Source organism: Scyliorhinus torazame, chromosome 8 (assembly GCF_047496885.1).
Source record: "Scyliorhinus torazame isolate Kashiwa2021f chromosome 8, sScyTor2.1, whole genome shotgun sequence".
NCBI lineage: Eukaryota > Metazoa > Chordata > Chondrichthyes > Carcharhiniformes > Scyliorhinidae > Scyliorhinus > Scyliorhinus torazame.
The window spans coordinates 58,532,379-58,548,090 of record NC_092714.1 but is presented as its reverse complement, the minus strand read 5'-3'; the positions used below and the strand labels follow the sequence as shown (position 1 = coordinate 58,548,090).

The window sequence follows — 15,712 nt, the reverse complement described above, 5'->3', positions numbered from 1 at the left end:
AATTATGTAGTTTGGGAAGAATGTTGCCAGAAAAGGTGGTGATATGTGGAATTCAGGGTGAGAGGAGTAGCGTTCCATTATATAAGGTAAGGTTGGAAAGTCCAGTGAAGAGTGGTGAAGTGGTAGTAGGAGTAACAGATAAACTATCTTGTCCAGGAATACAGTTTATCTTGGGTAATGATATAGCTGGATCGCAGGTGGGAGTGATGCCTACTGTGGTTGATAAGCCAGTGGAAAATCAGTCAACTGAAGTGTTGAAGGACGAATATCCTGGGATTTTTCCGGATTGTGTAGTAACAAGGTCACAAAGTCACAGGTTAAGACGAGGAGAAATCAAAGCGTGAAGATGAAGTTGAAGTGCAATTATCAGAAACGATTTTTGATCAGATGGTTGAAAAAGAACAAGAACAGGTGGAGGATGAGGCGGATATTTTTAGTTCAGGAAAATTGGCGGAGTTACAACAGAAAGATGTAGAAATAAAACGGATATATCAGAAAGCATACACGGAAGAGGAATCCGAGAGTATACCAGAGTGTTATTACCGTAAAAGTGATGTCTTGATGAGAAAATGGAGACCTGTACATATGCAGGCGGATGAAAAGTGGGCAGAAGTGCATCTAGTAGTATTGCTGGTTGGGTATAGAAAGGAGGTGTTGGCGAGTTGCACATGAGGTACCAGTGGGAGGTCATTTCGGAATAAGGAAAACTCAAACTAAAATCCAGAAACATTTTTATTGGCCTGGACTACATAAAGATGTAGTTACATTTTGTCAATCATGTCACACATGTCAAGTGATAGGGAAACCTCAAGCAGTGATAAAACCAGCACCCTTAATACCCATTCCAGCATTTGAGGAACCTTTTACGAGGGCCATAATTGATTGTGTAGGACTGCTTCCTAAAACAAAAGTGGAACTCAATATCTTTTGACTATAATGGATGTGTCTACTAGGTTTCCAGAGGCCATTCCAGTACGTAATATTACAGCTAAAAGGATTGTGAAGGAGTAACTTAAATTCTTTACTAGGTATGGACTACCCACAGAAATTAAATCGGATCAAGGATCGAATTTTACTTCAAAGTTATTCAAAGAAGTTACGGATAGCTTAGAAATAAAACAATTTAAATCAACTGCGTACCATCCAGAATCGCAGGGAGCGTTAGAAAGGTGGCATCAGACATTAAAGACAATGTTGAGGGCGTATTGTCAAGATTATCCAGAGGATTGGGATAAAGGAATCCCATTCGTATTGTTTGCAATTAGGGATGCACCTAATGAGTCTACCAAATTTAGTCCTTTTGAACTAATTTTTGGTCATGAGTTAAGAGGGCCACTTAAATTGATTAAGGAAAAATTGGTGGGTGAGAAATCGGAAATTCCACTATTGGATTACGTGTCAAATTTTAGGGAACGATTAAATAGGTGAATTGACTAGACAATTGAAAGTTGCACAAAATGTGATGAAATAGGTAGCGGACCAGAAATCCAAAGTTCATAGTTTTGTCAGTGGGGATAAAGTTTTAGTGTTGTTGCCGGTGGTAGACGAGCCTTTAAAAGCTAGGTTTTGTGGACCGTATCAGATTGAAAGGAAATTAAATGAGGTGAATTATGTGGTAAAAACACCAGCTAGAAGGAAGACTCACCGAGTGTGTCATGGGAATATGCTTAAAAGGTACTTTGAAAGGGAAGGAGAGAAAAAGGAGGTTTTAATGATTCTAACTCAAAGTGATGAACCAAATCCAGATGACTGTGAATTTGACATACCTGAAATTAAGTTGGAAAATGAGGATGTTCTTAAAAATTGGGATGAATTGTTAAGTTACCTTCCAGAGGAAAAACAAACTGACCTGGAAGAGTTATTGATATCACATGGGCACGTTTGTAGAGATAAATTGGGAAGTACTAAAATGGCTATACATGATGTAGATGTGGGAAATGTTGTTCCTATCAAACATCATCCATATAGACTTAACCCATTAAAATTGGCACAGGTTAACAGAGAGATTGAGAGTATACTGAAGAATGGCATAATTGAAGTGGGTTGCAGCCAATGGAGCTCACCCATAGTGATGGTACCTAAACCAGACGGTACCCAACGGTTGTGTGTGGACTATCGAAAGGTCAATGCAGTTACAATAACGGACTCTTATCCTATCCCACGTTTGGAGGATTGCATTGAGAAAGTGGGACAATCCGCTTTTATTTCCAAATTGGATTTACTGAAAGGTTACTGGCAAGAACCTTTATCTGAAAGGGCGAAGGAAATTTCAGCTTTTGTGACTCCAGATGGTATATACCAGCTCAAAGTTATGCCATTTGGCATGAAAAACGCCCCAGCAACATTTCAACGGTTAACTAATACAGTCGTTTCAGGATTACCCAATTGTGCGGTATACATCGACTATCTGGTAGTTTTCAGCCAGACATGGAAAGAACATTTAAACATCTGAGGGAGTTATTCGATCGACTTCAGGAGGCGGGTTTGGTGATAAACCTAGCCAAAAGTGAATTTGGAAAAGCCCAAGTCACTTTCCTTGGCCATACAATCGGACAGGGCCGAATGGTCCCACGGGATGTGAAAACGAGTTATTGGGGAGTTTCCGATACCCTTGACACAACGGGAAATAATGCTATTTCTTGGTATGAGTGGATTTTACCGGAAATGTGTACCAAATTTTAGCAGTGTGGTCGCTCCACTGACGGACTTGCTCAAGAAGCGTAACAAATTCCACTGGACAGCGGAGTGTCAACAGGCATTTGACGGCCTGAAGGCTGTGTTAACCACTGCTCCAGTGTTAGTCATCCCAAATTATACCAAACCCTTCAAAGTGGCTGTTGATGCGAGCGATGTGGGCGTAGGTGCTGTGCTTCTATAAGACGACGACAAAGGGCTAGAGCAGACTGTTGGTTATTTTTCAAAGAAATTGAATTCTCACCAGAAAAGTATTCGACGATTGAGAAGGAGACTTTGAGTTTGGTGCTTGCTTTGCAACATTTTCACATTTATGTGACCAGCAATCCATCTGACACCATTATATATACTAATCATAATCCTTTGACGTTTTTGGAGCGATTCTGGAATAACAATGCAAGGCTGTTTCGCTGGAGTTTGTTACAGCCATTTCATTTAAAAATAGTACATGTGGCCGGACGGGAAAATGCGATAGCCGATGCTTTGTCACGAATGAGATCAATCGAGAAGGTTTTCGGTTGGAGGAAGAACCAATAAAAATGGACTATATTATTATACCTGTTTGAGTGTGTGGTTTTCTTTAAATGAAAATTAAAGGGTAGGGTAAAGCTATGGACAGTATAATGGTTAATGGAGAGCAAGGCAGCAGGTTACGTGACAGGTTATTATGTAGAGATATGGGTTCAAAGACAAGGAAAATTAGGAGAAAGGGTAAGAGGAAAAATAATTTGCAAAAAGTTACTGATCAAGGTGTTAGGATTCATAACAATGACATAAAAAACAGCATAAGTGTACTTTACCTGAATGCTCGTAGTATACGGAATAAGGTGAATGGGTTAATGGCGCAAATCATCGTGAATGACTATGATTTAGTGGCCATTACTGAAACATGGTTAAAAGATGGTCACGACTGGGAGTTAAATATCCAAGGGTATCAAACTATACGAAAGGATAGAATGGACGGTAAGGGCGGTGGTGTAGCTTTGTTGTTTAAGGATGGCATCCGGGCAATAGTAAGGGATGATATTGGTGCTATGGAGGACCAGGTTGAATCAATTTGGGTGGAAATCAGGAATAGTAAGGCGAAAAGGTCACTGATAAGAGTAGTCTATAGGCCACCAAATAGTAACAGGATGGTAGGGCAGGCAATAAGCAAAGAAATAACGGATGCATGTAGAAATGGTACAGCGGTTATCATGGGAGATTTTAATCTGCACGTCGATTGGTTTAACCAGATTGGTAAAGGCAGCCTTGAGGAGGAGTTTATAGAATGTGTCCGGGATAATTTCCTGGAACAGTATGTAATGGAGCCTACAAGGGAACAAGCGGTCCTAGATCTGGTCCTGTGTAATGAGGCAGGATTGATTAATGATCTCATATTTCAGGATCCTCTTGGAAGGAGCGACCACAATATGGTGGAATTTAAAATACAGTTGGAGGATGACAAGGTAAAATCAAACACTAGTGTTTTGTGCTTAAACAAAGGCGATTACAATGGGATGAGAGAAGAACTAGCTAAGGTAGACTGGGAGTAAAGACTTCATGGTGAAGCAGTTGAGGAACAGTGGAGAACCTTCCGAGCGATCTTTCAGTGTTCAGAAAAGGTTCATACCAACAAAAAAGAAGGTAGAAAGGGGAAAAATCGACCGTGGATATCTAAGGAGGTGAGGGAGAGTGTCAAATTGAAGGAAAAAACTACAAAGTGGCAAAAATTAGTGGGAGACTAGAGGACTGGGAAGTCTTTAGGGGACACCAGAAAGCTACTAAAAAAGCTATAAAGAAGAGTAAGGTAAACTATGAAAGTAAACTGGCTCAGAACATAAAAGCAGATAGTAAAAGCTTCTACAAATATATAAGACAAAAAAGAGTGGCTAAGGTAAATATTGGTCCTTTGGAAGATGAGAAGGGAGATTTAATAATTGGAGACGGGGAAATGGCTGAGGAGCTGAACAGGTTTTTTGATCAGTCTTCACAGTGGAAGACACAAATAACATGCCAGTGACTGATGGAGATAAAGATATGATAGGTGAGGACCTTGAGATGATTGTAATCACTAAGGAGGCAGTATTGGGCAAGCTAATGGGGTTAAAGGTAGGCACCTCTCCTGGCCCTGATGGGATGTATCCCAGAGTGTTAAAAGAGATGGCTAGGGAAATTGTAAACACACTAGTGATAATTTATCAAAATTCACTAGACTCTGGGGTGGTCCCAGAGGATTGGAAAGTAGCAAACGTGACACCACTGTTTAAAAAAGGAGGTCGGCAGAAAGCGGGTAATTATAGGCCGGTAAGCTTAACTTCGGTTGTAGGGAAAATGCTGGAATCAATCATTAAGGAGGAAATAGCGGGGCACCTGGAAGGAAATTGTCCCATTGGGCAGACGCAGCATGGGTTCACAAAGGGTAGGTCATGCCTGACTAATTTGGTAGAATTTTTTGAGGACGTTACCAGTGCAGTAGATAACGGGGAACTAATGGATGTGGTATATCTGGATTTCCAGAAAGCTTTTGACAAGGTGCCACACAAAAGGTTGCTGCATAAACTAAAGATGCATGGCATTGAGGGTAAAGTGGTAGCATGGGTAGAGGATTGGTTAACTAACAGAAAGCAGAGAGTGGGGATAAATGGGTGTTTCTCTGGTTGGCAACCTGTAACTAGTGGGGTCCCTCAAGGATCAGTGTTGTTCACAATTTACATAGACGATTTGGAGTTGGGGACCAAGTGCAATGTGGCAAAGTTTGCAGACGACACTAAGATGAGTGGTAAAGCAAAAAGTGCAGAGGATACCGGAAGTTTGCAGAAGGATTTGGATAGGTTAGGTGAATGGGCTAGGGTCTGGCAGATGGAATTCAATGTTGCCAAGTGTGAGGCTATCCATTTTGGGATGAATAACAGCAGAATGGATTATTATTTAAACAGCAAGATGTTAAAACATGCTGCTGTGCAGAGGGACCTGGGTGTGCTGGTGCACGAGTCGCAAAAAGTTGGTGTGCAGGTGCAACAGGTGATTAAGAAGGCTAATCGAGTTTTGTCTTTCATTGCTAGAGGGATGGAGTTCAAGACTAGGGAGGTTATGCTGCAATTGTATAGGGTGTTGGTGAGGCCACATCTGGAGTATTGGGTTCAGTTTTGGTCTCCTTACCTGAGAAAGGACATATTGGCACTGGAGGGAGTGCAGAGGAGATTCACTAGGTTGATCCCAGAGTTGAGGGGATTAGATTATGACGAGAGGTTGAGTAGACTGGGACTGTACTCATTGGAGTTTAGAAGGATCTTATTGAAACATATAAAATTATGAAGGGAATAGATAGGATAGATGTGGGCAGGTTGTTTCCACTGGTCGGGGACAGCAGAACTAGGGGGGCATAGCCTCAAAATAAGGGGAAGTAGATTTAGGAGCGAGTTTGGGAGGAACTTCTTCACCCAAAGGGTTGTGAATCTCTGGAATTCCTTGCCCAGTTAAGCAGTTGAGGCTCCTTCTTTAAACGTTTTTAAGAAAAAGATAGATACCTTTCTAAAGAATAAAGGGATTCGGGGATATGGTGTACGGGCCGGAGAGTGGAGTTGAGTCCACAAAGATCAGCCATGATCTCATTAAATGGCGGAGCAGGCTCGAGGGGCCAGATGGCCTACTCCTGTTCCTAGTTCTTATGTTCTTATGCATATTTACTGTGTGCATTTCTTAGTGGATGGTGCAAAAGTGAAAAATGAAACCATCTTGAAGTTGATGATTTATTTATTTTTCTTGGGGGGGGGAGGTGTCATGTGAGGGTGCCTTTAAGAAATGGATGTTTAAGCAGTGTATCTTTAAGAAATGCAGTGATGTCAGAGTGTGGGTGGAGCTGGGTTTTAGATCAGCCATTTTGCAGTTTAGTTTCAGTTTGAAAAGAGCTTGGGTGTGTGTGTCTGTGTTTGCAGTGAGCTAGTTCTGCTGTGATCTCTGCCATGAAAGACTATCTCTGGATCATTTGGGTGATTTAAACTTATAATAGTAAAGCCTTTATTCTGATGTGTTTCTGTTTAAAGGTGTTAAATCTCATGGATGTTGAAAGGAATAACTGAAGGATTATTTAGTGTTGTAATATTTTCGGGGTTATCTTCGAAGTAAGGGGTGTTAAGAGATCCAATGTTTATTTAAGAGGTTAAGTTGAGTTCATGGAATAAACATTGTTTTGTGTTTAAAAACCACGTGTCCATAATTGTAATCCCACACCTAGGGAACAAGCCGTATGCTCGGAAAAGCGACAATAGCATTAAAGGGGGAGGTTGGTTGAACTCCATGATACATATTGGGGTTCTGAAAACACCTCTCCCATAACAGTATATAGAACTGATGGAGTCGCTAAAGCATAGAAGCAATCTGCTGGTACTCCCATATAGTGTAATGGCAAACTTGTCTGGAGGTTTCTTTAATTGCTCAAAGTGATCAGTGGAATTATTAATGGTTGTTACTGTTTGCATATGGGAGATTATGCCCAAGATGAAATAGGACTGTATGGTGGTTGAGGAGTTGGAATGGATCTGATTTGTCCTCAGTTATCCCTTACTGTTGCACCTTTGTATTATGCAATTGTCAAATAATGGGATATTTGGTAAAGGAGTTGACATGGAAGACGCTGGATACAATTTTGGACTAAGGATGGGTAGGAACGTCATGCGGAACCAATGGTGCTTTGTGCTGACTTGGCATATGCTCTTGACATGTCTCTCATTTCTTGACGAAGACGTCATGCTGGACAAATAAGCCGTCTCTCGTGAGTTTTCTCATCAAATTTATGCCCACGTGTAATGAAGAGATGAAGTTCTTGAAGAATATCAGGTCATAAAGATTCTGTTATAATGACCTGCCTAACTTCCCACATTCCTCTCTGGGAGATGCCTAGTTCATCCGGGTACGGCCAAAATGGTCTCTTGCTCGTGGACATGCTGAATTGAATCAGGCCATCCTCGGATGACGATTTTCCACAGTGTCTGTAGTTTAGAATGTTTAGCTATTTTTCTTGTAGCTGTTGGTATTTGCATTAGGCAAACTGTATCAGATCAATTTGGAGAAAATATTACGTTCTATGTTAAATTAAGTCAATTTGTAGATCCAAGGGTACATTTTCTGTTTTCGCTGGCTTAGGCAATCCAAGTGTATCCAATGCGATCATCAAGTTACCTACCTAATCTCAGTCGTAACCATGAATCTTTATCAAGAGATGTTGCAACTTAGTGGTGCACTGGTCAATGGTTTTTGCCAAATCATCTCCAATGGCCTGGCATCGGTCTGTATCACAAATCTCTTGCCAAATAGATAGGTATGAAAATGCATGATTCCAAACACAAGCTAACATTTCTCTCTCTATGTTGGATCATTTGGAATGTGTTAAAAACAGAGATTTTGAAGCAAATGAAATCGGTATGCCTTTTTGTAGCATGCATGCTCCTCGATCTTTCTGTAAGGCATCCATCTTCAAGGTAGTTGTTCCTCTGGGATTGTAAAATTGCAATATTGATGCTTCTGATGATAATTGTTTCAGTGCTTCAAAGAGGAAACACACATCTTTTTCAACAATTCACTTAGCGATGAAGATTTTTGAGCAAAATTGAGGCGGTATGGAGACAAGAAATTAAAGAATCCTAGACATCAGCAAAGATCATCCTTATCTTAAGGAGTCGGCATGGCTTGAATATTCTCTATTTTACTTTGTTTGTGCCAATAAGTGCAGATCATGGTCATATTCTTGCCCTGTTCTTCCCACAAAGGCAATGTCATCTGTGATACAGATGCATCCTGGCACAACGCATGCAATGTGGTCCACGTGAGCTAGAAAGTGATCCTGGTTAACGGAGTCCGAAAGAGAGTTGTTGAAAAAATATCGTTCAAACAGGGGACAAAATGTAGCATGCTCTTGGGACTTCTGCACGAGTTGTACCAATTAGTAGCCATTACTACCATCAATCTTTGAGGGAAACATTGCACCCGCAAATCATGGATTTAATTCTTCTAATGTGGATATTTGCAACAATAATGTTTCAAAGCTGTGCTTAAACTTGTGGATCCAGGCATACTCTCAATGATCTGTCTTTCTTTATGACATATGTGGTTGAGCTGCACCAATTAGCGTGCTCTTGTATTTTTCTAATGATTCCGCGTTTCTCCATTTTGTCTAGACCTTCAACTTGCCTTCTAAATGGATGTTGCACTTACTTAGTGGATCAATTGACGGATTTGCATTCTCTATCAAGTGGAATATTGCAACTCCCTTGAAACTTTTTTTATTCGTTCATGGGATGTGGGCATCACTAGCTGGGCCAGCATTCATTGCCCATTTAAGAGTCAACCACATTGCTGTGAGTCTGGAGTCACATAGAGGCCTAACCAAGTAAGGATGACAGATTTCCTTCACTAAAGGACGTTAGTGAACCAGATGGATTTTTACGACAATCGACAATGGTTTCCTGGTCATTGTTAGACTTCTTAATTTTTAATTCCAGATTTATTGATTTCAAATTTCACCATCTGCCACGGTGAGATTCGAACCCAGTCCCCAGTGTTACCCTAGGTCTCTGGATTACTAGTCCAGAAACAAATCCACTATGCCTCTGCCTTCCTAACTGCCACTTTGTCAAAACATTCTGGATATTCGGATGTTAGATCCCAAACTAAGGCGATAGGAGTGGTTTTGGAGGTTGAGCTGCCTCGTGGTGCTGACTGATTCCACGGATTGTTACCAGTGTGCGGTCACAGCATGCAGGTAACTTACAATCACTGAACATTTAGTCTCCATAATGTAGAACATCTGTGACACCCAGGACAATTGATTATACTTGCATCCTAGCACTATGGGTCCTGCACATGGAATTAGTGAACTGTTGCATGCCGAACGTTTTGCAGTAGTAGGTCTTGTTATGGCCTTTCATGCCTGTGGATACACATCTTTTAGACACCACACTTGCCTCTTGTCAACCTTGGCCAATAACGCATAGTTATCAACACGCTTAGGATAAATAATTCCAATCTTGGCAAACAATTTAGCTGGTGTATCAGTGCCTATGTTTTCCACAAGGTTGACGTTGCGACATTTGTGTTCACCACTCTTCACCTCACATGCACATTATTGTCATGCTTTGGTTTATTAATGACCTCATTATAGTTTCTGATGAGATTCTGGATGGTCATTCTTATTGAGTGAAGGCACGCTTTGCGTACTGTCTGCTCAGATAATCCATATCAGCCTTTGCTCTAATGCACTGCCTCCGATAATGTCCTTTCTACAGCATGCCTTGCCGAATTGTTGGAAAACTGCGCATTTTCTTACAGTGCATACAGAAGACCACATATTCCACACGTCTTGCTCAGTTTGGGTATTCAAGTGAGTGCGTTAACAATTAGGGTTGTACTTGGAATCGGTAAACGTCATCGAAAGAGGATCACTTCATGCTTGCGTCAATCCTTGAGTAGCCCTTTGATGCTACATTTTGGGCTTGTCCAGCAGATCTTGTTAGAATGCTTCCAAGGGAGTGGATGCCAATACCAACCCAATAATTCTGTCTGTTAGTTCTGCGCCTGAAAAATCACATTCGTAAACTTTCCTTTGCATGTTGATGAAATGCTCTATGGATTCTGTAGGCTGTAGTCAAAATGACATGAACGCTAGTCGATGAATCTGTAAACTTAACCTGATACTTAAACCAGTCTTCCAATTTAGTCCAAATCCTTTGGGGATCATTTAGCCCTTATGTTCTTAATCCTGGTGTTCAGCCTGCATAGATCTTCATTCCCAATTGCTATTCAACTTTTTAAGACTTGCTTGGCTGGTTCACTCACTTGAATCAAGAAACCACAGCTTTATCACTATTTGACTTCAGATAGTAGGTCAGTTGCATCCCAATTCAAACTGGAGAATTTTATGGACATTTTGAAAATATCCTTTGACCTTCCCTTTCCTAAAATACCTAGGATGTGTGTAGCTGTAGCCACTTTCTCTTGCTTTTCCAAAGCGCTGTCTGCCATAATCATAACCTTATGACTTTTGTTTTTGCTGCTTTTTTGTTTGGCTCTCCTTCCAGCGCTATCGATCCAGCCCACACCCTGGTTATTTGCCTTTCCCAACTGAGGTAACCTAGTGCTGGTCCTCTTGACATGCTGTCCCACTCACTAAACTGACAATCCACCTCTGCCCTGCATCTTCATGGCTTTTCTGTGCCGTCACCATGCTGTGATTTCAACGCTCTGACTCAGTTGCTCACCAGTTTGTATCTGTACTTAATCTTGCTGCCACACTGCTTGACCACTGCTGAACACCATGTTACGTTGTTATACTAATAAAAGGTACCAATTACTCATAAGAATTGTGTAAACACGTTGTGGGTTTGATTATTTACAACAGGCATGATAGAACATTTATGTAGAAAAGCTTGAAGACAACAACAGAAAATCTTTGTGCATATGCTCTCCTCAAAGGTAAAAATGAAACTAAGACTGACTCACCGAAGCCCACCCACCATCTACAAGGCATAAGTCAGTTGTGTGGTGGAATACTCTTCACTTTCCTAGATAAGTGCAGCTCTAACGACAAAGAAGCTCGATACCATCTGGGACAAAGCAGTCTACTTGACTTGGGCCCCTCCACCACCTTCAACAGCCACTCACTCCACCACTGACACACAATGTCAGCATGGTGTACCATCTCCAGGATACACTGCAGCAACTAACCAAGGCTCCTCCAACAGAACCTTCCAAATCCGCAACCTCTACCACCGAGAGGACAAAGGCAACAGATGCAAGAAAACGCCACCATCTTCAAGTTTCCCTCCGAGCCGCATGCCATTCGGGCTTGGAACTATATTGTAATTTCTTCACTGTTGCTGGATCAAAATCCTTCCCGAACAGCGCTGTACCTATACCACATGGCGGCTCACCAGCACCTTCTTTAGGGCAATTAGGAATGAAGAAGAAAATTACTGGTGTCACCAGTGATGCCCACATCTCGTGAAAGGATAAAAATAAAGTGCAAAATTGAATGATGAGGAAGAACATTGTTCAGCATTGGAGTGAAGGGAGAAAAAATTAGATGAAAAACTCTCAAACCTGCATCATTCAACCACTTTTCAAGCAATGGTTTGAGTTTGCACATATTCTTAAAGCTGAGGTTCAAGGCTTCAAAACGAGAGATTGTAGTTTGGCTGAAATCATTTCCATAGAGTTTTCCCATGGCAAGTCCTACATCACCCTGTCAAGAGATGTAGAGAAATAAATAAATTCTCTTTAAGACTTTATTATATCCCATTTAAAATGTAAATAAACAACATCGTTCTGAATTGAATTGCATGATAAGTAATACCAAACTCTAACCGGACACATATCATTGACTTAGTTCTTGAAGATTACATGGTTGGCAGTGACACACAACTGAATATATCCCTAGCTGAGCAAAACTGTAACATTGTTGATCTTGTCTTTTGTCAGCAGCTGACCAATGAACAAGGTAGGGAAATATAACAATGAAATAGTACACGGGTCATCTCAATAAACTCTCTTGTTTGCATGGCCAAGTTCAGAAACTAAGTTTCAAAAACAGAAACTAACGTCTAGCCACCCATCAACATGCATCAGATGAGTTATTCCTCATTTGATCTACCTTGCTATATAAGCCATCAATGTACTCCCTTCTTTAGAGGATAGGAGAATTTGGGTCGTGAACTTGAAAACTATTAGAATATCTAATATCGCTCCAATAGGATAATAGAAAGTCTACTTTCAGCAACCTATCATATCCATCCTTTAAAAGTACAAATCCTTAAAAAAGGTAATTTTATGTTTTTGCTGCCACGTCTTTCTATCCCTTTAGCCCCATGAACTAAGAAAGAAACATAAATGCAAACCCGTACCTAGAAATGTTTAACCACTTCCTCCGACTATCCAAGTCACTATGCTACGGAACAGCAGTAGCAACTCAGTGGGAAGTTTGAGATATTATTTTAAATATATAACAATTTATCTATAACATGTTGTCACACTCTGGTAGATTAATTCAACATAGTTAAATAATAGTCTATTTCACTTTCCAATGCCAATTCAAGTGTAATTTTAATTTAAGGATACAATTAGAAAGCAAATGTTTGCTTATGCAAGCCTAGAACATATAATAATTACTTTCAATTAAATTTCTAGTTTTGTATATTATATTGTACGCACATTACAAACATATTTTAAAAAGAGATTTGTAACTTTTTTTCTAAGTTTATCCTTATAAGGGTTACAATTTATTCACATTTCTGATTTTAGTTGGATGGCAAAGGAACAAAATAATCTACGGTGGTTTGGAACAGTTCAGATACATACAGTCCACTCCAATATGGATCATTTGGTCAAATCACCAAGATGGCTGCTGATGGTTATGGAGTAAAACCTCACAAACAGCTACACCCCCTTTAAGGAGAAAGTAAAAGGAGAAAATGGGAGGGAAATTCCATCAGTGCATTATGTTTATAGAACTCTTTAACAAATTCTAGAGTGATGTTATCATAATTTGAAATAGTTACAGGCCCAGATTTCGCTGTCAGCGGAAAAGCAATAGTGCTGGCCTTGATGAAAGCTACCTACAAAGGTCTAGTAATCTCTGTAGCCTGTGTCGACTTTCGTGACATTACACTGATTCTAGCATCAGCTTGAGGGGATCTCTGGTATCCAGCAACAGTGATAACATCAAGCAGACTAGCAGCCAAACACAATGAAGAATTCCCGCGACACCGGAAGTAAAAAACACTGATTACCCTTCACTTCTTAATAATTTCACAAAGTGAAATAAAGATTGGGTCATACACATGGGATGAAGGTAGAAGCTGAACTATCAATAAAAAAAACTTTCATACCGTAAAGGTTCACCCAAATTCAATTGATTTCGGAAGGTTCTGAATCTGCAGATCTTGAACAGTGCACCCTATGGCGAAGCAGGGAATTTCTGACAACAACTGTTGGATTTCCAACCACATGTGCTGATACCAGAAGTTGTTGCCAGTGTTACAATTGTAATGAAGGCAAGCGCTGACAGTTTCGTTGACATTACAAGCACAAAATCTGAGCCCACAGATTTCAGAAACCTGGTGCTTTGGGTGCACCATTATCTAGCCATCATAAATGTTATATCTGAACAGTCCCAATGATGTGTTTAAATATTTTAATTGATTTGACTTTGCAGTGCATTTCATACATGTATCCCTTGTATGTCCAGCCTTGTTTTTAGGTATGCCATTGTGGAAAATTAGTGGACTGCAAAGAATACATTGCATCTGTGGGGTCATAAAACAGAGGCTAAAATGGCTTTTTTTTGGAGTCTTCACATAGATTTCTGTTATTACAGGCATCATGTAAAGCACTGCAACTAGTATATTGTGCACTCAGTGAAATCTCTTGCACATGAAATGTCAAAGTAAAACAACCACCGTTTCAAATATGCTCCTTACTGGGACGTTTTTACTATATGCAAGTTTTCATTGCATTAACCATATTTTGCAACATTTATCAATTTAATTTAACATCAATATTTTGGACAACGTTTGGAAAACATTTTATCAATTTGAGTATTGCTGAAAAAAGACATGCTTTTCTTCTTGCACTCGTCAAGACAATCATGAGGAGACAGTGCTGATTGGTTGTCAAGTAGACTCTGATTGGTAGAGGAGTTGCCATGAAGAATGCACCAGTTAACTGATGACTGACAGTTCATTGCCAAGTTTTGTTTACATTCAAACCAGGCAGGTTGACTTGTCATGGCATTGCCTTGTGAAATGAACCAGAGAATGGCTGTCACCTATTTTGTTTAGATTAAAACAAGCACAATGAGTGTAGATGTTCTTTCTGTTGGCAAAGAATGGGTCCCAATGTAGCTTCTAGCATGCGGCAAGTACGCCAAACTGCGAGCCCGACTGACAATCTTAAATTGGTTGTCAGCGTAATTCTTAGTACACTTAGGGTTGTTTGGCAAATATTATTAAAATGGCAGAATCATATCTAATGTCGGACACTGTATTTTGAGTTTTGCAGACGCAACTTGGTTGGGTATGGTCGGTACCTTGCCTTTGTAAACATGCGAAGGGACATGCTGTTTGATAATACCCGCCAGCCTTTGACATGTAAGGCCTACTACAGACCTAGCATCACACCGGCACTTGAATTCATTGCTCATTTGTGTGACTGTTTTGGCTTGATGGTAGCATCCGTATAGTGGTGAATACCACTCATGTTGCTACTGCATAGTAGCAATGTGAAACGGATAGATTCACCTGCTGCTCAAACGTTTGGGACACCCTACCCTTTCAGGGTAATCGGATGTAGACTTATCAGGACCAGGCAGCCGTAGGCCCTTTTCAGAGTCTACTTGCCAATCAGAACTCTCTTTGCGCATGAAGTATAAACTGTTGTTCCCTTTACATTTTGTTTTCTTGCAAATTGTCCTGATAAGTGCAAGACAAAAAACTTTGACAATGTGTCTTTTTTCAGCAATACTTAAGTTCTGTACCACCAAGCAATTATTTATCAATTTAATCTAACAATAAGAAATTGAACAATTCAGTCTATCACTAATCTATTGTGCAAACCATTATAATAGTTCACTTATAAAAAATGAAGCTGTTTTCCCACCTGAGTGAACCCAAGTTTTATACGTCTCTGTTTAAACGTCTTGGCAAACTGTTCAAGTTCCTCAAGATCACTAGGTTCCTCTATGTTTGGAGTATCTACGCGCTTTGGTGTCGACTGGCTCTGCTGAACCGACTGGATAGGAGTTGTTGCTATCGTTGTGCGTGTCGGTGTTGCTGGCTGAAAGAAATCAAATCTTCAATTTTGATAAATTAGCTTTAAAAAAATTATCCCTAAGTCAACCAAAGTTATGAAGGAATTTGAAATACAATTCTACTGCCATAAACAAGATTATAATCTTAAATAATCATTCCATGGATAAGAATCACAACTTAAATGTAATTCCTGTATCACTCATCCACTTCAGATTACTTCAGAGGGAAATGCTATGCAA

General features: G+C 40.2%; 1 protein-coding gene across 5 annotated transcripts in view; it reads right to left on the bottom strand.

Annotated features, from left to right (window-relative positions):
- LOC140427869 (POU domain, class 2, transcription factor 1-like) overlaps positions 1-15,712 on the bottom strand; it is a 329,760-nt gene that overhangs the window by 75,017 nt on the left and 239,031 nt on the right. For all 5 annotated transcript variants that reach the window (XM_072513676.1, XM_072513677.1, XM_072513678.1 and 2 more), the window contains 2 exons: positions 15,322-15,498; positions 11,770-11,911 (listed from right to left, as the gene is read on the bottom strand). In XM_072513676.1, coding sequence (XP_072369777.1) covers positions 11,770-11,911; positions 15,322-15,498 — 319 coding nt within the window. The remainder of the gene's footprint in view (positions 1-11,769; positions 11,912-15,321; positions 15,499-15,712) is intronic.